The sequence below is a fragment of the Borostomias antarcticus genome (genome assembly GCF_949987555.1).
Source record: "Borostomias antarcticus genome assembly, chromosome: 4".
Taxonomy (NCBI): domain Eukaryota; kingdom Metazoa; phylum Chordata; class Actinopteri; order Stomiiformes; family Stomiidae; genus Borostomias; species Borostomias antarcticus.
This window is the reverse complement of record NC_140237.1, coordinates 12,129,098-12,156,517: the sequence shown is the minus strand read 5'-3', so window position 1 is coordinate 12,156,517 and position 27,420 is coordinate 12,129,098. Positions and strand designations below refer to the sequence as shown.

General features: G+C 49.5%; 1 protein-coding gene across 1 annotated transcript in view; it reads right to left on the bottom strand.

Moving 5' to 3' along the window:
• Positions 1 to 27,420, bottom strand: part of map2k5 (mitogen-activated protein kinase kinase 5) — a 76,554-nt gene that overhangs the window by 34,760 nt on the left and 14,374 nt on the right. Inside the window, exons 6-16 of the mRNA XM_084436633.1 lie at positions 26,914 to 26,972; positions 25,861 to 25,909; positions 22,886 to 22,950; positions 14,990 to 15,029; positions 12,745 to 12,813; positions 12,219 to 12,300; positions 11,066 to 11,127; positions 9,057 to 9,105; positions 8,549 to 8,622; positions 3,462 to 3,512; positions 2,913 to 2,984 (exon numbers count right to left, since the gene is read on the bottom strand). Coding sequence (XP_084292759.1) covers positions 2,913 to 2,984; positions 3,462 to 3,512; positions 8,549 to 8,622; positions 9,057 to 9,105; positions 11,066 to 11,127; positions 12,219 to 12,300; positions 12,745 to 12,813; positions 14,990 to 15,029; positions 22,886 to 22,950; positions 25,861 to 25,909; positions 26,914 to 26,972 — 672 coding nt within the window. The remainder of the gene's footprint in view (positions 1 to 2,912; positions 2,985 to 3,461; positions 3,513 to 8,548; positions 8,623 to 9,056; positions 9,106 to 11,065; positions 11,128 to 12,218; positions 12,301 to 12,744; positions 12,814 to 14,989; positions 15,030 to 22,885; positions 22,951 to 25,860; positions 25,910 to 26,913; positions 26,973 to 27,420) is intronic.

Sequence of the window (27,420 nt, the reverse complement as noted above, 5' to 3'; positions counted from 1 at the left end):
ACCCCGAGCCGTAACACGAGTTTCACACTGCTTGAAGAGCAACTGGTAGTGTGCTGTGTCCTGATTTTAAACCACAAACTATAGCTGAGATTTTGTTAACGTGATCAGCAGCAGCAGCTTTGGAGATATTTGGGCAGTATTAAAAAACGCTGTATGAGGAGATCCTGGAAGAAAACTTGCACAGTTGGAACGGATGTTGGACGCTGTTGACATGATGTTATTCAACTGGAGATCAAGCTACGCTACATCCAACAGGATCTGTGTTTATACCCTCGTCTGCTTACATCCAACAGGATCTGTGTTTATACCCTCGTCTGCTTACATCCAACAGGATCTGTGTTTATACCCTCGTCTGCTCGCAGCAGTGACATCTGAGAGGCTTCTGCTGTACGTGACCTCTGGGTGCTGTAGGTGACCTCTGGGTGCTGTAGGTGACCTCTGGGTGCTGTAGGTGACCTCTGGGTGGAACTTAAAGGTGCAGTAGGCGGTTTGGCTCAGAAGCACTTGTTATATTATTTGCAATTCTCATTATATTCTGACAGTAATCAATAAATAAAGTGCTCTGACACATACATGCATAATCTGTAGAAGTCACAGGACTGTAATAAGTGTGTCCAATTATTATGAGTTGCCAACTTTAAATTATTGGATCCCTTACCTGTCTGTCAACCTACGTACCTGCCTGCCTGCCTAGTGAGTAATGGGTTTTCCTCCAGATTGGAGGAGGGGCGTTGGAGGGAGGGTTGAAGGGAGGGCGTTTTGTGGGTTATATTTTTCAAAATCTGAAGTCAAAGGAAATCCCAAAGCGCATACTGCCCCTCTGATAAGGCCTGCCAGGTGAGAGAAGCATGGCTGGGTGTCTGGGTGAGAGAAGCATGGCTGGGTGGCTGGGTGTCTGGGTGAGAGAAGCATGGCTGGGTGTCTGGGTGAGAGAAGCATGGCTGGGTGTCTAGGTGAGAGAAGCATGGCTGGGTGGGTGGGTGAGAGAAGCATGGCTGGGTGGCTGGGTGGCTGGGTGGCTGGGTGAGAGAAGCATGGCTGGGTGTCTGGGTGAGAGAAGCATGGCTGGGTGTCTGGGTGGCTGGGTGAGAGAAGCATGGCTGGGTGGCTGGGTGAGAGAAGCATGGCTGGGTGGCTGGGTGAGAGAAGCATGGCTGGGTGTCTGGGTGAGAGAAGCATGGCTGGGTGTCTGGGTGAGAGAAGCATGGCTGGGTGTCTGGGTGAGAGAAGCATGGCTGGGTGTCTGGGTGAGAGAAGCATGGCTGGGTGTCTGGGTGAGAGAAGCATGGCTGGGTGTCTGGGTGAGAGAAGCATGGCTGGGTGTCTGGGTGAGAGAAGCATGGCTGGGTGGCTGGGTGAGAGAAGCATGGCTGGGTGAGAGAAGCATGGCTGGGTGGCGGTGTGTCTGGGGTTGATAGTATGGGCTTTTATAAAGCCCTCTGAGACACTGCATGTTTAAAAGGGCTATTAATTAAACAATTGATTTGATTTCATGTTTAACTGTAGGCAATGCTGTTTTTTGGTGGAAACGTCATAACGCTACCTGGGCATAAGTCTACCTGTCCCAAGACATCCCATGATGTTGCCTACTGTACTGTCCCAAGGGGTAGGTGTGTGTGCGTGTGTATCACATAGGTGGTCTAATCTTTAATCTTTGGATGGCGCTAGCCCCAGCTGAGGCATTGAGCACAGTTTTTGAGAGGGGCTCAATGCCCCCCCCCCCCCCTCCTCAAAGAACGTGGGCTATTAGTTAATAAACCCCTACACCCCCCCGCTGAGTACAGACCTGAGGGAGGGGGCGAGGGAGGGATGAGATCTAGGGGGTCATTTGCTCATTCACTTGGGGCACGTGACGTCTTTCATCTCAGCCAGACGTCCAGCGCCTGATAACGCCATCTGAACGCCCATCTGAACGCCGCGTCACGCTAACCTTGAACCTGAACAGGCCAAACGCGGGGGTCCAGGACAATTAATCCAAATGAAGTTTGAGCTAAATCCTTTTCATTTAGACTAATGCACAGTTGCACACATCTATAGCTGGAAATCAAAAGGAAAGAGGGCTTTGGTCTCGCGGTGCCAAACTCAATCTTCATCCAACAAAGATCACGTCGATAATTTTGACGTGGCTTTTTATCGCACCGACCCATCCATTACTGTTATAATAGTGATAATATTCAACAGTATTGACCGAGATGAGAACTAAATCATTTTTTTATGTTTGTGTGTGTGTGTGTGGGAGGTGGGGGGGGGCTTTTTGGACAGGAACAGATGGGGAATCAATAGTGTCGATGTGGGGGGACAACAGAACTGCCAAGTGTTATACTGGAATGAAAGTATTATTTGAAAATGTAGCTTGTCAATGCTGCTCTCGATCAAGACCTCTGGGAGATGGACACACACACACACACACGCACACACGCACACATACACCCACACACGCACACACGCACACAAAGGTGCATCTCAGTCTTTGAGTGATGTCGCGCATAAAGGCCGTCACTGGCCTATACACATCAGGGGGTCAATTCCATTTCCAGTAAAGGCAGTATAAGAATTGAAATAAAGTTGGATCGCTTAATTGAAGTAGATAGTTTCCAATACTTCATTTATGTTTCTCGTCCTTCTTTTTGTATTGACTGGGAGTAAAAAGAACCCATCTCCATGATTCAACAGGAGCTGACCACACACACACAAAATGACACATTTTTGTGTAAAGCACAATTGTGACGTCTCAAAGTGACCTTGATGATAGTGTTGGAGCTGCGGATGAGGGTCAAACAATCATCAAACTCTCTTGTACAAAGAGAGGGGACAAAGACCCTGCTAGACCCTGCTAGTCCAGTCTGTAATGTACTGTGGCTCTCTTGTATCAGACAAAGCCCCTGCTAGTCCAGTGAGAGTGAATAGCGCACCTCCATGAAGGAGATGCCGACGCTCCACACGTCAGAATGGATGCCGTACTGCTCTCCGGATATTCTCTCCGGCTGAGGGGACAAACAGGGGGTCAGTTAGTCCTTCATTTACATCACCAATACAAGACAAACAGGGGGTCAGTTAGTCCTTCATTTACATCACCAATACAAGACAAACAGGGGGTCAGTTAGTCCTTCATTTACATCACCAATACAAGACAAACAGGGGTCAGTTAGTCCTTCATTTACATCACCAATACAAGACAAGCAGGGGGTCAGTTAGTCCTTCATTTACATCACCAATACAAGCAGCTATTGGACACACAACAAACTGTCAACACATATATACTATAGTAAAGCAGGACATAAAATACGATGGACATACATACAGACTGAAAGACAGACAGGCAGACGGGGTATAGCAGGCCTGTAATATTGTATTCTACTGTTCCGAGCTGAATTCAGCAGATTTTCTAGAGCAGACAGTGAAATACTAAACATACAGGTTTCATATATAGGAACCTTGACCCTGATATCAAGGATACTTACAGCCATATAGGCGTTTGTTCCGACGTACGTTTTGGCAATGGAGTTCACCAACTGCGGAGATAAGAGGACAAGATCAATTGGTTTTCAGTTGTAAATGGTTCTTTAGTAACTCAGACATGATCTCTTTCTGCAGTTCCACTGTGATGTCCAGTGGAATGACCTGTGATGACACACAGATGGCTTACATGAGCAGGACTGCACACAAACACACGTACACACACACACACTATTAAAACAAGTATTAAAGCAGCTAAGAGGAGTTTTTCAGTTTGTTTCAGTTTTTAGTGGCACCTGTGGACAAAAGTGGTAGTGTTTTCCCGGAAAGACAACTGCATTTCCCATGAGCACCCCTGCTTCCTGTCATAACTATATCAGGAAGCACAAAGATGGTCAGGATGACGAGCGACAACGGCAGTCCTGTAAATCGTTTAGTCCTTTCTGGACCCAACCAGCCCAGCAGATATCTCCAACCCAACCAGCCCAGCAGATATCTCCAACCCAACCAGCCCAGCAGATATCTCCAACCCAACCAGCAGATATCTCCAACCCAACCAGCCCAGCAGATATCTCCAACCCAACCAGCAGATATCTCCAACCCAACCAGCCCAGGAGATATCTCCAACCCAACCAGCCCAGGAGATATCTACAACCCAACCAGCCCAGGAGATATCTCCAACCCAACCAGCCCAGTAGATATCTCCAACCCAACCAGCAGATATCTCCAACCCAACCAGCCCAGGAGATATCTCCAACCCAACCAGCCCAGCAGATATCTACAACCCAACCAGCCCAGGAGATATCTCCAACCCAACCAGCCCAGCAGATATCTCCAACCCAACCAGCAGATATCTCCAACCCAACCAGCCCAGGAGATATCTCCAACCCAACCAGCCCAGGAGATATCTACAACCCAACCAGCCCAGTAGATATCTACAACCCAACCAGCCCAGGAGATATCTACAACCCAACCAGCCCAGGAGATATCTACAACCCAACCAGCCCAGTAGATATCTACAACCCAACCAGCCCAGTAGATATCTACAACCCAACCAGCCCAGGAGATATCTACAACCCAACCAGCCCAGCAGATATCTACAACCCAACCAGCCCAGGAGATATCTACAACCCAACCAGCCCAGGAGATATCACCAAACCAACCAGCCCAGGAGATATCTACAACCCAACCAGCTCAGCAGATATCTACAACCCAACCAGCCCAGCAGATATCTACAACCCAACCAGCCCAGGAGATATCTCCAACCCAACCAGCCCAAGAGATATCTCCAACTCAACCAGCCCAGCAGATATCTATAACCCAACCAGCCCAGGAGATATCTACAACCCAACCAGCCCAGTAGATATCTACAACCCAACCAGCTCAGCAGATATCTACATCCCAACCAGCTCAGCAGATATCTACAACCCAACCAGCCCAAGAGATATCTACAACCCAACCAGCCCAGTAGATATCTACAACCCAACCACCCCAGGAGATATCTACAACCCAACCAGCTCAGCAGATATCTACAACCCAACCAGCCCAGCAGATATCTGCAACCCAACCAGCCCAGGAGATATCTACAACCCAACCAGCCCAAGAGATATCTCCAACTCAACCAGCCCAGGAGATATCTTCCACCCAACCAGCCCAGCAGATATCTATAACCCAACCAGCCCAAGAGATATCTACAACCCAACCAGCCCAGTAGATATCTCCAACCCAACCAGCTCAGCAGATATCTACAACCCAACCAGCCCAGCAGATATCTCCAACCCAACCAGCCCAGGAGATATCTACAACCCAACCAGCCCAGGAGATATCTACAACCCAACCAGCCCAGCAGATATCTACAGAATAAAATTGGCCATTTTTGTTGTTGTAGGTCATGTAGAGGCACCAGTATTAAAATTAGACTGTTTCATAGCCACGTAATTGCTTTAAAAAGAAGGTTTGACCATAAATAAGGTTTGTCCATAATAAGCTCATTAATACCCATTCCTTAGGGTTAGGGTTAGCTACAGAGACACAAGTCTGAACTAATGGAGTAACAGGAGAGACAGCAGTATTTAATCCATTCAGAGAACAACCTGGAGTAGCACTCTGAATGAACTGAGTTCAAAATTCTAAATACTGTAGCTATCTTTCACAAATTACTTAATTAATTAATTTCACTATTTCACTTCTGCCAAATCTGTGACAATAGACTAAAACACTCAAGGTGAAAAGACATTTCATTTTTTTATCTTAAGTGTTTGGGCACAAATCAATGGAACCGTATCATTTTTTCATTCAAGGATCCGACCGCCGACAAGATTAGCGTCCACCGTGTCAGAGAGCACAAGAACACGTGTTTTTCACAGAATTCAATTAAGTTGCCTTCAAAAGCAAAATAATGACAGCCAGGGATAATTTAAACCCTGTGTGGATTGGATTCCAAGGATGCCAACTTCAGTAAGAATTGTTTGAGAAAATGATATTGCTTTAGGACTCCATCGGTCCTTAAAGTCATAAAGAGACATTAAAATTACCATTAGGGAAATGACATGAAGCTCTTTGTTGTACAGTAAGTACAGCTCCTCTCCTATATCCTTAGTAAGTACAGCTCCTCTCCTATATCCTTAGTAAGTACAGCTGCTCTCCTATATCCTTAGTAAGTACAGCTCCTCTCCTATATCCTTAGTAAGTACAGCTCCTCTCCTATATCCTTAGTAAGTACAGCTCCTCTCCTATATCCTTAGTAAGTACAGCTCCTCTCCTATATCCTTCAGTAAGTACAGCTCCTCTCCTATATCCTTCAGTAAGTACAGCTCCTCTCCTATATCCTTAGTAAGTACAGCTCCTCTCCTATATCCTTAGTAAGTACAGCTCCTCTCCTATATCCTTAGTAAGTACAGCTCCTCTCCTATATCCGTAGTAAGTACAGCTCCTCTCCTATATCCTTCAGTAAGTACAGCTCCTCTCCTATATCCTTAGTAAGTACAGCTCCTCTCCTATATCCTTAGTAAGTACAGCTCCTCTCCTATATCCTTCAGTAAGTACAGCTCCTCTCCTATATCCTTAGTAAGTACAGCTCCTCTCCTATATCCTTAGTAAGTACAGCTCCTCTCCTATATCCTTAGTAAGTACAGCTCCTCTCCTATATCCTTAGTAAGTACAGCTCCTCTCCTATATCCTTAGTAAGTACAGCTCCTCTCCTATATCCTTAGTACGTACAGCTCCTCTCCTATATCCTTAGTAAGTACAGCTCCTCTCCTATATCCTTAGTAAGTACAGCTCCTCTCCTATATCCTTAGTAAGTACAGCTCCTCTCCTATATCCTTAGTACGTACAGCTGCTCTCCTATATCCTTAGTAAGTACAGCTCCTCTCCTATATCCTTAGTACGTACAGCTGCTCTCCTATATCCTTAGTAAGTACAGCTCCTCTCCTATATCCTTAGTACGTACAGCTGCTCTCCTATATCCTTAGTAAGTACAGCTCCTCTCCTATATCCTTAGTAAGTACAGCTCCTCTCCTATATCCTTAGTAAGTACAGCTGCTCTCCTATATCCTTAGTAAGTACAGCTCCTCTCCTATATCCTTAGTAAGTACAGCTCCTCTCCTATATCCTTAGTAAGTACAGCTGCTCTCCTATATCCTTAGTAAGTACAGCTGCTCTCCTATATCCTTAGTAAGTACAGCTCCTCTCCTATATCCTTCCCGGACTCAGATACCCAAATCTATTGAAATGTCAGGGTGTTATTTTGGGCTCTGCTCATACCCCTTTGCACAAGGGAATGGAACAGGGACAAGGGGGCATCAGTGTGTGTGTGTGTGTGTGTGTGTGTGTGTGTGTGTGTGTGTGTGTGTGTGTGTGTGTGTGTGTGTGTGTGTGTGTGTGTGTGTGTGTGTGTGTGTGTGAGACACAATGGCACATGTCATCAGTGACAGGACAGGGATAATGACTGTGTTCCCTCGTGGCCCCTGAATGTGTGTGTTTTGGGGGAAGGTCCTGACTGTACAGGGACAGGGAGACGCTGACCTCCCTGCAAGGCTGTCTGTCTGTGTGTGTGTGTGTGTGTGTGTGTGTGTGTGTGTGTGTGTGTGTGTGTGTGTGTGTGCACGCGTGTTTGGAGGGGGAGTCAAATCTGCCATTCATACACCCACAGAGGGGTCAACGTCACTTTCCATCTCCAAGGATGGGGAGGTTGAGAATGAATTAAAATGAGGGGGGGGGCTGACTGATGGCGTGTGTAGGCGTGTGTGTTTATGAAGGGTTATCTTCGGGGGAGGGGGGCTCTTTTCAGGAAGGTTGAAGGGCTGTCCAGGGTGATGACATCAAACGCACCCCACCCCCCCACACACACGCACACACAGACTCACACACACGCATGGCCACTCACACACACGCGGCGGCCCATGCTATTGTCTGCCAGCTCCACTCTTGCCACATCCGTCAAATGCATATGAATGAAGCGCTGGCGTTGTGTGGGTAAGTGCTAACCCTAACCCTTGTGTGTGCGAGTGGTCATTATAACAAGAGGGTTCCTCAGCGCGGAGGAACAATGGGAGCGCAGAGTTAATCTGAGGGCCGTCCCTGAGGGGCCCTGCTGGGGGACCAGGACATCAGGACATATGAGGGCCGTCCCTGAGGGGCCCTGCTGGGGGACCAGGACATCAGGACACACTGGCTGACAGGGTGACTATCACACACACACTCGCATGCACACACACACGCACGCACACAAACCTAACACATTCACACACTCGCACGCACACAACCGTAACACATTCACACACACACACACACACACACACACACACACACACACACACACACACACACACACACACACACACACACACACACACACACACACACAACCATAACACACTCTTGCACATACAAACATGAACAAGCCCACAATAGGAATATATACGTATATACTCTAACACACACACACACACAGTACTGTACAATCACACACAGTCTGACAGGACAAACGCACGCACGCACACACACAGACGTACGGACGGACGGACACACACACACACGTACGTATGGACGGACGCACACACACACACACACACACGTACGCACAGTCTACCTGCGTGCTGACGCCGAAGTCGCAGAGCTTCACCTGTCCCCGGGTGTTGACCAGCATGTTGGAGGGCTTGACGTCTGAGGAGGACAGGATGAGAGAAGAGCTGCCTGAGTGACCAGACAACAACATGGCCTCAGCAGCGCTGGGTGACCAGACAACAACATGGCCTCAGCAGCGCTGGGTGACCAGACAACAACATGGCCTCAGCAGCGCTGGGTGACCAGACAACAACATGGCCTCAGCAGCGCTGGGTGACCAGACAACAACATGGCCTCAGCAGCGCTGGGTGACCAGACACCAACATGGCCTCAGCAGCGCTGGGTGACCAGACAACAACATGGCCTCAGCAGCGCTGGGTGACCAGACAACAACATGGCCTCAGCAGCGCTGGGTGACCAGACAACAACATGGCCTCAGCAGCGCTGGGTGACCAGACAACAACATGGCCTCAGCAGCGCTGGGTGACCAGACAACAACATGGCCTCAGCAGGTTCACCTCAACCCCACTCACCTCTGTGGAGGATCTTCAAGCTCCACAAATACGTCAGGCCTTTAACTACCTGGAAAGAGAGAAAATCACAACACACTACATTTAAGATTCCATCCATCTAAAACATCTAACATATAAATGAGCAGACCTCTGCTCGGTGACTGTCTGTATCTCTGTTTCCATTTTCCTCAGACACCACCATTTATATTTGGAATGGGTACCGGCAGCACCTTTTTTTTTGCTAATTTGTGATTGGCCAAAACGCTGAAAAATTACTGCAAGGGAGGCTAGTACTCCGGCAGCTTTGACAGCAACCCAAATGAGCTAATCCCATAGCTGTACCATGGCTAGCTAGCCATGAGCGAACTGTTGGATACTGCATTTGCTATGGGGTATTCCATTGTCCAGTTGTCAAATCTATTTGCCAACAAACTGTGAGCCAGCACACCTGTTTCCCCTAATCAAAAACATTTTCCATATATCACCTAACCTCTCCAGCACCTCACCAATCAATTCTTTTCTCTCTTTAGAGAAGAGTACAATCCATTACAACTATTGCTTACAATGTTTTATTGTTGTTTTGTAATATTTTATCATGAATATGATAAATAAATGCTGCAAGTTTTTCATATGCTAAAATTGACTGTAAATCCACTTTAAAGCTGATATTTAAAATAATAACTGACTGAGGGAAAGTGCCCCCCGGCGCCCATGGGCGGTTCGCCTCTCTTCCTCCTGTCCTCAGTTTTTTGAGTCACCAGCCGCCACTGATATATATATATACACTGTATACACACATCCTGCATGTATATATTTCTTATAATTGAATCTATTATGTCTATTATGTATATTCTCTATGTTATCTATATTCTCTACAGTATGTATATTATTTATTCCGCTGTACTTTTCCACTGCTGAAACCCCCAAATTCCCCCACTGGGATTATTAATGTATCTAAGAAACATGACACCTGCTTTGGGGTTGCACAAGGGAGCTGCCTTGGTCCATTACTATTCTCACTATACATGCTGCCACTCATTAGAGAGCACAATGTATGTTTCCATAGTTATGCGGATGACACGCAACTGTACATCTCTGCTGAGCTGTGCAAATTCTACAACTACTACTAATATCTACTAGAAATGTAGATATATTTCCATATACAGCTCTGGTGTCCACTAATTTCAAATACTAGCGATGAACAGGCGAGTACTTGAGGAATGAAGTCAATGAAGATGTCCTGACTGGATATATTGCTCTTGACTTCTGAATTAACAAGTGAAAGCTTTGGCTTTTTTTTCTAACTTAACCTCACATTCAAAAACTGTCAAGTTCTAATATCAGCTGCCACCCATTCTTTTGAAATCCAGTCTGTACCAAAAGTAGGAGGACTCTGTGATGGAAGAGCTCCTGATATTGGCAGCATGTCTGCGGAACCTTCCGGGTGCTTCTCCTTCGATAATGAACCGCTCTGACAGTGGGAGTGAGGAGAGCTGAATTAACGCTGACTAAAGAGCTGTCCATGTTTGACTAGGGGCACACTGGAGGAGTGGAGGGGGGTGAGGGAGAGGAGAGGGGTCCATGTTTGATTAGGGGAACGCTGAAGGAGTGGAGGGGGGTGAGGGAGAGGAGAGTGGTCCATGTTTGATTAGGGGAACGCTGAAGGAGTGGAGGGGGTGAGGGAGAGGAGAGGGGTCCATGTTTGATTAGGGGAACGCTGAAGGAGTGGAGGGGAGGGAAGGACGGAGGAGGGTAATGGGGGTCGAGAGATTTGCCAATTTTGCCAGTTGCCAAAACGGGTCCACTTATACTTTTCCATCCTTTGAACTCTATTTATCCACAAAGGTCAGCCTTGTGACCGTGCCTGCCCAGGTGTTCATGGGATGAGAACATGGCATGCGAGAGTGGGCTGGAGATCTGGCCAGGGCCACAGATATGGAGGCAATACCAAAAAAGGACAACGATGAGAGATTCATGTGTTCATTCTGAATTCTACCTTCATTTCAGACGGTTTGTTAGTAGGGACTCACCGCCACAGCGATCCTGCCCAGAACGTGCTCTGGAATCCTCCTGTACACGTCCAGCGAACCGCCTGCAGAGGCCAGAGGATTAGGAGGGTTAGAACCAGAGGCCAGAGGATAAGCATACATTCGTTCGTTCGTTAATTTGAATGACAACTTCATGGCACAGCTGGTCCTGAAGGCCATCTCCTGAAGGCCATCTCTGCAGGCGTAATACCAGCGGGCAGCCAGGACGAGGCTGGAGAGACGGTCTCAGGCCAGTGAGGACGAGGCTGGAGAGACGGTCTCAGGCCAGTGAGGACGAGGCTGGAGAGACGGTCTCAGGCCAGTCAGGACGAGGCTGGAGAGACGGTCTCAGGCCAGTCAGGACGAGGCTGGAGAGACGGTCTCAGGCCAGTGAGGACGAGGCTGGAGAGACGGTCTCAGGCCAGTCAGGACGAGGCTGGAGAGACGGTCTCAGGCCAGTCTGCTGTGGAGTGGAGCCACTAGAGGAGCCGTTCAAAGGACCATGCGTTAAAATGTCCCAGGGAAGACAGCAGCTGCTGCTGAGCGGGTTCACGGAACGTGCTGACAATCTGACCAATGAGGAGGACGGGGGAATCCCTGCATGCGCTACACTCCTGCATGTCCACACACACATACACACACACACACACACACACACACACACACACATACACAGACAGACACACAGACACACACACAGACAGACACACACACACACACGTGCACACAGACACACACAGACACACACACACACACACACACACAGACACACACACAGACAGACACACACACACACGTGCACACAGACACACACACAGACACACACGCACATACACGCACACTGACACACACACACACACACACGCACACAGACACGCACACAGACAGACACACACACGCACACAGACAGACACACACACACGCACACACGCACACGCCTATACGCTCTTCTCTCTCCCTCTCAGCCGGTCCATCACACCCTCTTAGCTTTTAGCACGTAGGCCTGCTAACCAGCAGACAGCGCCAACACACTCCCTCGCTCTGCAGACGTGTAAATGGATACAGGGTGGAGAGACGTTCCCTGGGGCGATCTATGGAGATATGAGCTACTAGCCTTAACCGCTGACAAGACCCTCCACAGCACTGCCAGACTCACCGTCCATAAACTCTGTGCATATGGATATCCTGTTCTCCACAAAGAAGGCACTGTAGAAGGTTATGATGTAGGAGGAGTCACACTGTAAAACAGAGAAAACCAAGATGAGCAAAATGGAGAGAACCTCTTTAAAAAATCTGTATTCATCGACCTCCATTACCCTGCTCTCTTATCAGTACGGTAATTAATAATTGCATGCATCCCAATCACAATACTGGCAATGATATAAGGGTTCATTTTCTGGTTCAGGTACTGTAGGTGGTTAACCAGTTATGTCTGTGAGTCTGTAGATGCTTGTTAGTGTGGTTGCCCCAAAGGGGCAGTATCTGTATCTGTTGACCTGTGAGGTCTTCTCAGGTACAGCATACCTCTAGCAGATAAGGTACCCTGCTGATAAGAGTGGCTTCTTTAGCTTTAGGTGTACTTTGGTAGCGCTATAATTTAAGGGCTACTTCCATTAAAAATGTCATTGCAGTGCTGAAGGACCAGAGAGTCAGGTAAAAAGGAGAGACCAGAAACAGCTGACCTTGTAGAGAATCTCCAACTCAGACATGATCTGTTTCTGTAGCTCCACTGTGATGTCCAGTGGAATGACCTGCCATGACACACACAGACACAAACACTCAGTCACAAACACAAACACTCAGTCACAACACAAACACTCAGTCACAACACAAACACTCAGTCACAACACAAACACTCAGTCACAACACAAACACTCAGTCACAACACAAACACTCAGTCACAAACACAAAAACTCAGTCACAACACAAACACTCGATACAGACAAAAGAGAACAAGGTGTGTCCATAATAAGCCCATTAAGACCCATTCCTCGTAGCTACTGAGAAACACACATGAACTAAAGGAGGAATGGAGGAACAGAGGAGACAGCGGAACTTCATCCATTCAGAGAACATCCTGGACCACACAAGTAAAAAAAACAACATATTTCACTAATTACTCCACTCCTGCCAGATCTGTGACAATAGACAATAGACTAATTAAAAACACTCAAGGTAAAAATACATTCAATTTTCTCTAAATGCATATCTCAAGTGCTTGGGTGCAAATTAATGGAAAATGCAACGAGAACAGTATCATTTTGTCATTTAAGGATCCTACCGTAGACAAAAGATCAACGCTGACCGCGTCAGAGCATAAGAGAACAACCTTGTTTTTCACAGAATTCAATTAAGTTGCCTTCAAAAGCAAAATAATGGCAGCCAGGGTTAATTTAAATCCTGTGTCTGTGGGTAAGGGTGGATTGGATACAGGGCTGCCAAGGATGCTAACTTGATTTCCTATAGTTAGCATGCTTGCATTAGGGAAGATTAGCCAAGAACGGCAACATCACTGATTCCAGATGAAAGCAGGTGGAGAACAGTATATGTTGAGAAAGCTTCCAGAGGGAGATCCCTTTACACGGTTCCCACTCATGTTTAACAATACAATTCCAAAACTTTTCCATGATTTTTCCATAGCTTCTTAACAAATTTCCATGACAATAATTCTGCATTTCAGTAAGTACAGAAGCCTTACAACTACAGTACTATAATAATGATATCTCGAGATGTTTGTGGAATTAGAATTGCACACAACTTGCAGATTGACAATATAAATGAATGTGATGAGCTTACAAGCAAAATGAATAGCTAGAACCATGATCATTTCGGGTCAATTTCAAATTCAAATTTCAAAATTTCCATGACTTTTCCAGAACCTTTTGGATATTTTATCATTTTTCAGAACATTTCCAGGCCTGGAAAACATTTCTAATTCCCTGATTTCCACCATGGCCCTGAGAACGCTGCTTTCCATTCCTTCCCTTCTACTGAGTCCAGGGCGCAAGAGCGGGAAAACAGGAAGGGCTTTCTTACCAGGGAGAGAATGGAAGGTGATAAACATACTAGAGTGAAAGAAAGACGGGGAAATGTCAGGAATAAACACTGAGCTGCAGATGGGAGGAGAGCAACAGAAGATGTGAGGAGGAGGAGCTAAGAGCAGAGGAGAGAGCAGAGGAGAGAGCAGAGGTGAGAGCAGAGCTGAGAGCAGAGGTGAGAGCAGAGGAGAGAGCAGAGGTGAGAGCAGAGGTGAGAGCAGAGGTGAGAGCAGAGCTGAGAGCAGAGGAGAGAGCAGAGGAGAGAGCAGAGAGCAGAGCTGAGAGCAGAGCTGAGAGCAGAGGAGAGAGCAGAGGAGAGAGCAGAGGAGAGCAGAGGATAGAACAGAGGAGAGAGCAGAGGTGAGAGCAGAGGTGAGAGCAGAGGTGAGAGCAGAGGAGAGAGCAGAGCTGAGAGCAGAGGTGAGAGCAGAGGAGAGAGCAGAGGAGAGAGCAGAGGAGAGAGCAGAGGAGAGCAGAGGATAGAACAGAGGAGAGAGCAGAGGAGAGAGCAGAGGAGAGAGCAGAGAGCAGAGCTGAGAGCAGAGGTGAGAGCAGAGGTGAGAGCAGAGGAGAGAGCAGAGGTGAGAGCAGAGGTGAGAGCAGAGGAGAGAGGAGAGGAGAGAGCAGAGGTGAGAGCAGAGGAGAGAGCAGAGGTGAGAGCAGAGGAGAGAGCAGAGGAGAGAGCAGAGGAGAGAGCAGAGGATAGAGCAGAGGAGAGAGCAGAGGAGAGAGCAGAGGAGAGAGCAGAGGAGAGAGCAGAGGATAGAGCAGAGGAGAGAGCAGAGGTGAGAGCAGAGGAGAGAGCAGAGGAGAGAGCAGAGGTGAGAACAGAGGTGAGAGGGGTCGATACGCAGAGGACCAACGTGGAAGAGGACAGCGCAGTTCTCACCTTGACCGCTAGAACCCTTTTCCCAAGGGGATGGTAGGCTCTGGAGGAAACAGACGGAGAGGAACATTCAATACACAGAACAATAGACCAAACACAAAGACTACAGCAGGACTTCAGGTAAACTCCTATCTTCATATGCATATCATCACAGACACACAGCTAACCAAGCTGAGCCTTGATATCCACTAGCCTATGTGATCAAAACAAGAGCACTACTTTCCTATAATCAAGTCAGGCTTCAAATGAGGAGCACAGAAGTAAAGGATTTGTCCCCATCGATGGACGAGGGATCTGGTTGAACACAGTGTCCTCGTTGATGAGGTTCATGAGACAAGGTAGAATCAAACATTGTACGGCATACTAAAATGTCATTGTAATTTCTCCGCTAAGGTCAAAGGTGAAAACCCAACACCGGTCGGCCCAGTGAGCCCAGGTGGACCTGCTGCCGACGTCCAGACGGCTCTTGGGTTGCAGACAAACCAACGTGGAAAGGAGCCCCGGCGCGATGATTAAATGATGAAACTCCTTAATGCCGAACGTCGGCTTTAGTTACAGGCCGTACAGATCGCTTTACCTTGCCGGCAACAATGTCCCGACGTCTCAGCTTCCAACCCCCCCCCCCCCCCAACCCCCGACGGCTCGGCTTCCACCCCCCCTCCCCCCCGACAGCCGGACAGCTGCCAGGTGAGGGGACCAGGGCGGAGGACGTCACCAACACCAGTTTGTTTACGGCCGTCCGGAGGGTAAATGGGATATCTAGCATCTCGTGTGGGCGGGCTCTTTGGGAGTGCATTGCACACCAGACCAGACCGGACCAGACCGGGGTGTGATTAATGTGCCTCAGACTGCGGGATCGCGTTGCTCTCCCAGACAGACACCGTTAAACTGGACTAGCCCTTTAATTAATGACACCTCTTAGTCGTCTCGTCTGGTAACTACCTACAGCTAGGATGAACATGAGCGGGCGTCTGGGACCACGTGCCATCGCTGTACAGACAGTCCTGGTACAGTTCTCAAGTCAGTCGTGGAATTTTTGGATGCTTAGAGACTTGACTTGATGTATGTTGTTTGATGCCACATTATCCCAATGTTAGAGAACAAATAGACAGGCTCTTCTCATTTCTCAGGTACTTGGTCTCAAAGTACAAGACATAGGCATTATTTCCATTCTTTCTTTATCGGCCGGACTCTCCTTTCTAGCACCTTGGAGTACACTTTCTCTGGAAGGCCGAGTAATGTGATGCCTCTATAATTGGCACACACCCTCTGGTCCCCTTTTTTGAATATTGGGACCACCACCACAGTCTGCCACTCCTTTGGTATTGACCCGGACTTCCACGCAATGTTAAAGAGGCGTGTCAACCAAGACAGCCCCTCAACACCCAGCACCTTCAGCATTCCTGGAAGGATCTCATCAGTCCCTGGGGCTTTGTCACTGTGGAGTTGTTTGACTACCTCAGTGACCTCCTCCAGAGAAATTGACGATGGCCCCCCATCATCTTCCGGCTCTGCCTCGATCGTAGAGGGTGGATTAGTCGGGTTCAGGAATTCCTCAAAGTGCTCCTTCCAACACTCAACAACCTCCTCCGTTGAGGTCAGCAGTATGCCTTCCTTGCTGTATACAGCTTGGATGGTCCCCCGCTTTCCCTTCCTGAGGTGTCTGGTCTTCCAGAAACACTTTGGTGCCGACCGAAAGTCCTTCTCCATGGTTTCTCCTCCCACACCCGCTGCTTTGCCTTGGTCACGGCCGAAGCCGCAGCCCTCCGGGCCAGTCGATACCCTGCAACTGCTTCTGGAGTCCCCCGGGCTAACATATCCCGGAAGGCCTCCTTATCCAGTCGGACGGCTTTCCTGACCACCGCAGGTGGCAATTGAAATCTCTCTGGACCGGCTCTTTCTCCAGACGTTCCCAGTTCACCCTCACTACAAGCTTGGGTTTTCCAGGTCTGTCCAGAAGCTTCCCTCGCCATCGAAACCAGCTCACCACCAGATGGTGATCAGTGGACAGCTCTGCCCCTCTCTTTACCCGAGTGTCCAAAACACATGGCCTCAGATCAGATGATACGATAACAAAATCGATCATCGACCTTCGGCCTAAGGTGTTCTGATGCCAGGTGTACTTGTGGGCATCCTTATGTTCGAACATGGTGTTTGTTATGGACAAACCGTGACTAGCACAAAAGTCCAACAACAAAACACCACTCGGGTTCAGATCGTGGTGGCCATGCCTCCCAATCACGCCCCTCCAAGTTTCTCCATCATTGCCCACGTGTGCATTGAAGGCTCCCAATAGGACAGTGGAGTCCCCTGCAGGAGCCCCAGATAGGACTCCACTTAGGTTCTGCAGGAAGGCCGAGTACTCCGAACTGCTGTTCGGTGCATAAGCACAAACCAATCAGAGTCCCCCCCCCCACAGTCCTAAGGCGCAGGGAGGCGACCCTCTCGTCCACTGGGGTGAACTCCAGCACAGAGGCGCTCAGCCGGGGGCTAGCTAGTAAAGCCACACCTGCCTTACACCTCATACCGTGAGCAACTCCGGAGAAGAACAGAGTCCAACCCCTATTCAGGAGTTTGGTTCCGGCGGGATGGTGGGTCCACGGGATGGAGGATGAGATGGTGTTGCCACATTGCTTATTCGGGCTGGGCACGCCGGGCTCCATAGTAAGCCCGGCCACAGACTCCAGACGAGGGCCCCGGGCTTCCTCTGGGCCGGGTCTCTCTTCCACTTTGATCTTTTTTCATTGGGGTAACTCTACATTTCAATCTTGTAGTTCAAAATTCCACTAGACAGGACGGGACAAACAGCTTTAGAAAATCCCTGTTTGCTGTAATACTCTCAAACCCAAAACAATCAGTCACAGTGAGGAGCTGAATTAACCACAGCTTGAGTGAAGGGGTAGTTCAGGGCTGTATTAACCACAGCTTGAGTGAAGGGGTAGTTCAGGGCTGTTTCCTCTATTCCGCCTGTGAGGTGGGGTGACTGCTGGGTCCAGGGTTCACCCCCACATACCGTCCCTGACCCCCCCAGGGCCAACTGTCCCGTATGAGTTACAGTGACAGGCCTGTGACTGAGGGGGGCAAGGTTAGCCTTCCCCAGCCCCCGCAATCCCACTTCCCCCTCGTCTGACCCCAGTAAACGTGCGCCATTGCCTGGATCTTATTTACACTCCAGCTCCCAGTGTAATAAAAGCTCCATCATGCACTATTCATGGGCCCTCTCTGTGCGTCTGCAGCGTGGCCCAGGGTTGGCGGAGAGCACGGCCCCTGGTCAGGGCCAGAGGGTTGGTTTACAGGGCCCCTGGACAGGGCCAGAGGGTTGGTTTACAGGGCCCCTGGACAGGGCCAGAGGGTTGGTTTACAGGGCCACTGGGAGGTGGGGAGGGCACTTTCTGCGTGGAAGCCTCACCTGAATAAGCCCATCTGAGTCACCGGCCAAACACACAGACTGGCTGATACACACCAACTGGTCTACACACTTCTGAGACACAGGAGCTTTACACTGCTGACAGAGTAGCACAAACGGTCCAAGAAATGCCTCTCAGAGTAGCACAAAAGTGACCAACACACCCACAGAAAGGTCGAAAACACTATCACACAACAAAAAATGAACGTGTATCAAGCATGGTTATCAATGGTTTCAGTTTCAACACCACAGAGGAGCGCCAGGTTAGGAAAGGGAGCAGAGAAGGGGGGGCTGGAGAGAGGAGGGAGAAGGGAACAGGAAGCAACCCTCAGAGAGAGCGGTCAACTTCTAAATAACCTGCACATCAAGCCTTTACAGCGCATGGCTGAACTCACAAAACACAAGCAGCCAACCGGCAGAAGGATATCAGCTCTACACATCTAATCAATGGAGGAACAAAATCAATGGAGAAAATGGGCAGCAGGACTTAAGGAGAGACCGCTGGTGTTTAAGTGGATGTCACTGCATGTAAATGCGCTTGTTCTAATTGCGACAGATCCATCAGGCACAGAATGGCCGCCCTTTCCCCGAGCTGGTTATTTATGGGCAGGCAGAGTGTTGGACAGTCCAGACCCTTCGAGAGCGAAAGACTGGTAGCTGGAGTGTAATAAAAAGCAAATGGCCAGCATTGATGGATCACAGGGTCAACGGGACACACCGGAGAAGCGAGGTGTTGGCAACATCCAATTGAGTCTAAATGGTTGTGGGGTCATAAATGGGGTGAGAGGTGAGGAGGTGCGGAGCCTTTAGTAGCGGCGCTCACGCTAGATAAGCCTCAGATACACTGAGCCAAAGGGGAGAGGAAACGGGAGAGAAAGCCGAGCGAACTGCCGTCTGATGAGCAGAGCCCTGGTCACGCTGGGCGGCACAGAGATTTCATTACGTTCGCTAAATGAGCGGATATAAAAAATATGTGTCTGTCTGTGTGTGTGTGTAGTGAGTATAGGTGGCAGTATGTGCTTTTGAGCATGTGTTTGTGTGTGTGTGTGCGTGCGTGGGGGAGAGGTTGTGTGCGTCAACATCATTGTGTGCGCGTACGCCTGCCCACCGAATCATGTGTAGTAGCGTATGCATGTGTATGCGCATATGTATGTCATCAGGTTATCAACACTTCATACCTTGACATATAATAACACTGGAACCGGAGGCCCAAAGCCCAATAGAGAAACCGACTGAATTACTTTTTAAAGAAAGCAATTTAAAGTAATACCCCAGGTACCTCACTCTGTGGGAGGGGAAAAAAACCCTCTGTGCATGTTTGGCGGTCAAAGTGGTTTGTGTTTTACATTAACCAGGAAGTGTTTAGACTAGAGGTGTTGTAGGACGAAGGGAAAAACTAGTGTGAGGGCAGCTGGCGACATGGCCCTGATTCCTCTGAGGGGGGGCTGGTGTTCATACAGATATCCATGCACCCCCCTCCCCCCTCCCTATTTCCCTCTGAGGGGGGGCTGGTGTTCATACAGATATCCATGCACCCCCCCCCCCCCTCCCTATTTCCCTCTGAGGGGGGGGCCTGGTGTTCATACAGATATCCATGCACCCCCCTCCCCCTCCCTATTTCCCACTGAGGGGGGGCTGGTGTTCATACAGATATCCATGCACCCCCCCCCCCCCCTTGTTGTAAATATCAACATTCTCCCTAACCACGTCTTCATAATGGGCGACCATTGAGCACAGTAACAGAGCTGGTGTGTAGTAGTCTGGCCTGTAGTGTTTTCCTGCAGGTCATGTTCAGTGGGGAGGTGTGTAGTGTTCAGTGGGGAGGTGTGTAGTGTTCAGTGGGGAGGTGTGTAGTGTTCAGTGGGGAGGTGTGTAGTGTTCAGTGGGGAGGTGTGTAGTGTTCAGGGGGGAGGTGTGTAGTGTTCAGGGGGGAGGTGTGTAGTGTTCAGTGGGGAGGTGTGTAGTGTTCAGTGGGGAGGTGTGTAGTGTTCAGTGGGGAGGTGTGTAGTGTTCAGTGGGGAGGTGTGTAGTGTTGAGTGGGGAGGTGTGTAATGTTGAGTGGGGAGGTGTGTAGTGTTGAGTGGGGAGGTGTGTAGTGTTCAGTGGGGAGGTGTGTAGTGTTCAGTGGGGAGGTGTGTAGTGTTCAGTGGGGAGGTGTGTAGTGTTCAGTGGGGAGGTGTGTAGTGTTCAGTGGGGAGGTGTGTAGTGTTGAGTGGGGAGGTGTGTAGTGTTCAGTGGGGAGGTGTGTAGTGTTCAGTGGGGAGGTGTGTAGTGTTCAGTGGGGAGGTGTGTAGTGTTCAGTGGGGAGGTGTGTAGTGTTCAGTGGGGAGGTGTGTAATGTTGAGTGGGGAGGTGTGTAGTGTTCAGTGGGGAGGTGTGTAGTGTTCAGTGGGGAGGTGTGTAGTGTTCAGTGGGGAGGTGTGTAGTGTTCAGTGGGGAGGTGTGTAGTGTTCAGTGGGGAGGTGTGTAGTGTTCAGTGGGGAGGTGTGTAGTGTTCAGTGGGGAGGTGTGTAGTGTTCAGTGGGGAGGTGTGTAGTGTTCAGTGGGGAGGTGTGTAGTGTTCAGTGGGGAGGTGTGTAGTGTTCAGTGGGGAGGTGTGTAGTGTTCAGTGGGGAGGTGTGTAGTGTTCAGTGGGGAGGTGTGTAGTGTTCAGTGGGGAGGTGTGTAGTGTTCAGTGGGGAGGTGTGTAGTGTTCAGTGGGGAGGTGTGTAGTGTTCAGTGGGGAGGTGTGTAGTGTTCAGTGGGGAGGTGGCCTCTAGCCAGAGCCCAGCAGGATCAGGATCAGGCCCACCTGGATGCTTTCATTAGCCGAGTGGATCAGCTTAGCCTTAGCCTCTGAGCAGTAGAAGGACATTCAATACTCTTAAAAACATACAGTAAGAATAAGTGGTGTTTTCTTCAGCCCATCATGTTCTTTCAAGTTTCAGACGGGTCTAAGAGGCTTACTCTAGTGGATTAACTGTCTGACCTGTTCACTGGTGTATACTGTAGGAGCAGGTACAGGTACTACTACATGATAGTGAACACTGTCAGTCAACAACTCAGTTCAATTTGGATAAGGATTTACAGCTTTCTTACAACTGTATCATTAATAGTTGAATTAAGGTTTATAAAACATATTTTGGGGATAAGATTATGCTGTTTAATGTCCAAATATGAAAATGTAATCTAATCAGCTGCATAGCCAATGTATGCAGAGCAGAGAGATACTGTAGGCTATTAAATGACCCGATTCAATTTTTTTGCATGTTGACGAAACTAGATATGAAATATAACAATAACTTCCCCAAAAAATAACATGAACAACTGGACGGGCGAAAAATAAAATCAGCAGTTTTTTTCTTGCCCCTTTCTCCCAACCATTAAAACCCAGCGCAGAAGAGGATGGATTTCCTGCTGAGGTCAATGTAGTGAGAAGTTGTTGGGCTTGCAGTATCGGCCTTCTCAACCCAGCCCAACGCTTTCCCAGAGCCCCGCGGACAGACAGCAGATAGGCCGCTAATGAAAATACTGCGCTGTGATAGAAACAGTAAAAAGCCGTAAAAAAAAAAATGAAGAAAAGAAATGGAGTGGATTTGCTCCGAGTGAAATTTACTGTGGGCTCTGGATAAGAAGACAGGCCGACAAGTCACTCAGTCAAGTCAAGGTTAGACTGAGGAGTGATCAATACTTCAATCTCAATAAAATATTTCAATAATAGTGGATAGATGGAGGGAACACCGATACTTTGAGGGTGATGTGAGGGGGGGGGGGGGGGTGAGTGTGGCGACCCAAATGCCACCTTTATCAAAACATTGGTGTGCTTGTGATACATCAGTCCAGCCAAGCAGAGAGAGGGGGAGTGTTGTATCTGGGCTGTGCCGCTCTGCGACCGGGGCAATCACTCTCACGGCCCAACGTCCAGATCGATATCACAACCTTCACATCATAAAAAAAATACTAATGCATAAAAAGGCAAGTGGATCCCTGACCCTAACTCTCCTGATGGATGTCAGAAGAGACGTTCCGAGATTTACTGAGCGGACAGAGGGAGAGAAAGAGAGAGATAGAAAGAGTGATAGACGGATACGGAGAGAAAGAGAGGAAGAGAATTTGAGGGACATGGATGGGAGAAGGAAAAGTGAGGGAGAGATAGAGGTAGACAGGTCAGAGAGTTGTAAGGTAACTTTAGTAACCAGGTCTCAGCAGCAACATGGCAGTGAATTCAGCTGAACATACTGTACAGTACTCTGGCAAGTGTCAAGTAAAGGTTGAGTGTTCAGTTGAACATTCAGTAACAAAACCATGAGTGAATGATACAATCTGAAGACATCACTCAGCGAGGTGCTCCAAACTTAACCTTATATGAGTTCTCTTACTAAAAGCATTCTCTCAGCCATTGTACAAACCCTAACCCTACCCCTACCCCTAACCCTGTACAAACCTAGTAAGAATCCTTCTAACAAACCAGGCAGTCAAGGCTGCGTAGCGAGTAGAGAGAGAGAAACACTCACTTATACACCGTGCCTCCGTTCCCATGGCCAAGCTGCTCCTGGTACTGGATGTCTTGAGCATTTATCTACACACACACACACACACACACACACACACACACACACACACACACACATACACACACACACACACACACACACACACACACAAACACACACACACACACATACATACACATACACACACATACACACACATACACACACATACGCACACAAAATGAATAACAAGGGAAGGTTAGAGATGCTATTGTGAAGATATAGATATCATGTAGGGCAGAGAGAAAGAGAGAGAGAGAGAGAGAGAGAGAGAGAGAGAGGGAGAAAGAAAGAAAGAGACAGAGAGAGAAGAGGGGGTGTAAAGGGAGAGGTGGAGAGTGAAAGGGGTGAGGGGCAGAAGGGGGGAGGGAGGAAAGGAGGAGAGAAAAACAATTGTTACTGGAGGCCATAAACAAGAAGACCGGTGTTCAGGTCACTCCAAGTTCAGCAACGCAGAGAGAGAGGATAAGAGGGAGGGAGAGAGAGCGGGAGGGAGAGAGAGCGGGGGGCAGAGCGGGAGGGAGGGAGAGAGAGCGGGAGGGAGGGAGAGAGGGAGGGAGAGAGGGAGGGAGGGAGGGAGAGGGGAGAGAGGGAGGGAGGGGAGAGGAGAGGAGAGGAGAGGAGAGGAGAGGAGAGGAGAGGAGAGGAGAGGAGAGGAGAGGAGAGGAGAGGAGAGGAGAGGAGAGGAGAGGAGAGGAGAGAGAGAGGGAGGGAGGGAGGGAGGGAGGGAGGGAGGGAGAGAGGAGATCAATACAACATTTGCTGTCCAATTTATAAAAGGACAATGGCTGTGGAGGAGGGTGGGGCAGAGGGAGTGATGGAGAGTTTAATGTCCGTTTGTTTGCTGCCGCCGTCCCATTCTGCTTTGATAAAAGGTGTCAGAGGGGGATAATATAACCCCCCCGGACAGCAGGGAGGAAGTGGGGAAAAGTTTGGTCGTCGTTCTCTCTCCCTCCATCGTCCTTCCTCTCTCCCTCCATCTCCCTCCCTCTCTTTCTCTCTCCCTCCCTCCCTCCCTCTCTCCCTCCATCTCCCTCCCTGCCACGCGCCACAATATCTACGCTGGGAACAAATCAATTCTCTTAATATATGAAACCTCTGGTCGGACCACCTTTAACACCTTTAGCTCTAAGTGCTACTAAAGAGGAAAACAGGACATTCTCTCTGGGCAAGCTGGCCCTAATAAAGACGCATCAGCCATACTGGCACACCTGTCACTTCATCAATACCTCCCCTGCCAAACCCCAGCCCATTTGCTCTGGGGCGACAGCCATCAGATGAATATTTATACCTCATAACCTGTATATATTTATACCTCATAACCTGTATACAACACATGTGCTGGCTGGCTGGGTGGGTCGCTAGCTGCTGCCTGGCTGGCTGATTGGCTGGCTGGGTGGCTGGCTGTGTGGCTGGCTGGCTGGCTGATTGGCTGGCTGGGTGGCTGGCTGGCTGGCTGATTGGCTGGCTGATTGGCTGGCTGGCTGATTGGCTGGCTGGCTGGGTGGCTGGCTGGCTGGGTGGCTGACTGCCTGGCTGGCTGTGTGGCTGGCTGGGTGGCTGACTGCCTGGCTGCCTGGCTGGCTGGGTGGCTGACTGCCTGGCTGCCTGGCTGGCTGGGTGGCTGACTGCCTGGCTGGCTGTGTGGCTGGCTGGGTGGCTGACTGGCTGGGTCACTAGCTGCTGGCTGACTGTCTCGCTGACTGCTTGCTGGCTGACTGGCTGGGTCACTAGCTGCTGGCTGACTGTCTCGCTGACTGCTTGCTGGCTGACTGGCTGGGTCGCTAGCCGCTAGCAGCAGCCTGTCGATAGACTAACCGAGAGAACAGATGCTGGTTTGTTCTCCGGCTGATATGATGTCAATGTGCTGCTGTCAGGGTTGATTTGGGCCCTGAAAGGGAAGAGGAGGGAGGGGGGCTGAACACCGGGGGGCTCAACACGGCCCCCACCCCCTCCAATTCAGCCTCATTGATTGGGTGACATGGTGTGGTGGGGGGGGGGGGAGACGAGGGAGGGTAGGGGGCTACGGCTCTATTAGTCCAGTGTGTTACAGGTGACACCAGGGGAAGTGGCTGCTTTAATTGTCTCCCTGACACACTGGCAACTCGTCGTGTGTGTGTGTGTCTGAAGGCATGCATGTGTGACACTATATATATATTGTATATGTGTGTGTGTATGTGTGTGTGTGTGTGTGTGTGTGTGTGTGTGCGTGTGACTAGGTGCTAGTGTGTGTCTGTACGTTTCTACTGTGTGTGTGTGTGTGTGTGTGTGTTCATATTCTGAGATCCAGGCGTCAGCGCCTTGTCACCAAGGAGATGTATCCAGTCAGTGGAGAGGGTTAGGGTTAGAGGGTTAGGGTTAGAGGATTAGGGTTAGAGGGATAGGTTTAGGGTTATGGTTAGGGTTAGGGGGTTAGAGGGTTAGGGTTAGAGGGATAGGGTTAGGGTTAGGGTTAGGGTTAGGGTTAGAGGGTTAGAGGGTTAGAGGGTTAGGGTTCGAGGGTCTCAGCCAGCAGCTCTTCACTGGGAATCAATGAGGGTCAGTAGCTGGTAGAGACACGTCCATCAATAGCAGCTAACGGGCTAGACGGAGAGGGTTAGGGTTAGGGGAGACCTGGAGGACAGGCTTGGGGGATAAGAGTTTCCTCTATAGAGACATTGTGCAACATGAAACTGTATGAGCTGGGCTGGTTGAGACTTCCTATTGTGTTCAATCTCAGTTGTTTGCCTCATTTGTTTTAGTCAACTAATCAACCCGCTCGTCATTAATTGAGGTGATCATGTTTTGGAAAAAGAGCACGTGAAAGTCAGTGAAAAGTTGCTGTCTAATGGACAAGAGTATCATTGCAATCAATTTGATGCTTGTTGTAGTTATGCGCCATTAAATATTCACATTTTACAAACTCCCACATCTCTAAAAGACGGCCATTAGCATACCTGTCCATTGGTCAAGATCCTCTTCAGCTCTGCGGACGACTTCTTCAGGCTGGGATGAGAAACCCACAAGGTTAAAATCACTTGAGGCCACACACTCAAACACACACGCACTCAAACACACACACACTCAAACACACGCACTCAAACACACACGCACTCAAACACACACGCACTCAAATACATACGCACTCAAACGCACACACTCCATCCTCCACTCCACCGATGCATCCATTCACCAGCCTCCCACTTCCCTCCACCCATCCATCCATCCACCCCTTTAAGCTCCCATCCACCCATCCATCCATCCACCCATCCACCCACCCATCCATCCACCCATCCACCCACCCACCCACCCACCCATCCATCCATCCATCCATCCATCCATCCATCCATCCATCCATCCATCCACCCATCCACCCACCCACCCACCCACCCATATATCCATCCATCCATCCATCCATCCATCCATCCATCCATCCATCCATCCATCCATCCATCCACCCATCCATCCATCCATCCATCCATCCCCACCAAACAGCCACCCCTCCACAGACATCTAACCCTCATCCACCCCAGAGTTAGGGCAGGTCTAACCCTCATCCACCCCAGGGTTAGGGCAGGTCTTACCCTCATACACCCCAGAGTTAGGGCAGGTCTAACCCTCATCCACCCCAGGGTTAGGGCAGGTCTAACCCTCATCCACCCCAGGGTTAGGGCAGGTCTAACCCTCATCCACCCCAGGGTTAGGGCAGGTCTAACCCTCATCCACCCCAGGGTTAGGGCAGGTCTAACCCTCATCCACCCCAGGGTTAGGCAGGTCTAACCCTCATCCACCCCAGGGTTAGGGCAGGTCTAACCCTCATCCACCCCAGGGTTAGGGCAGGTCTAACCCTCATCCACCCCAGGGTTAGGGCAGGTCTTACCCTCATCCACCCCAGAGTTAGGGCAGGTCTAACCCTCATACACCCCAGAGTTACGGCAGGTCTAACCCTCATCCACCCCAGGGTTAGGCAGGTCTAACCCTCATCCACCCCAGGGTTAGGCAGGTCTCACCTATTGTTGGGCATGGTGTCATCGGCGGAGCTGTTGGTCGGGTTGGGCCTGGTGTTCACCTGCGGCCAACCAAGAGGAGACAGCGGGCGGTCAAGGCCAGCAGACAGAGAGGACTGGGCCGCTCACTAATGAACCCAACAGCCCGACTCATTACAATAGGCCTCGGCTCAGTTCATCCCAGGTTAATTGGGTTTTGTAAAGGAGACAGAGAGAAAGAGAGGGATGTGGAGGTGGAGAGAGGGAGGGGGAGAAATATGGGGACAGGGGAAGGAGAGATAGGGGTGGAGGTAAAGGATTGAGGAGGGATGAAGGAGAAAGAGAGACAGAGAGAGAGAGAGAGAGACTAAACCCTCCTTTAATTCATCAGAAATGTGTTCAGATGTTCTGAAGCATCCTCAAGCAAAGACGTCTTCAAACGTAGTCTTCAATTCTGAACTCTGGGGTAATTTTTTCTTCTCTTTCCACATGTGAATGAATGTCCCATCATGTTTACCCATCTTATCCTAA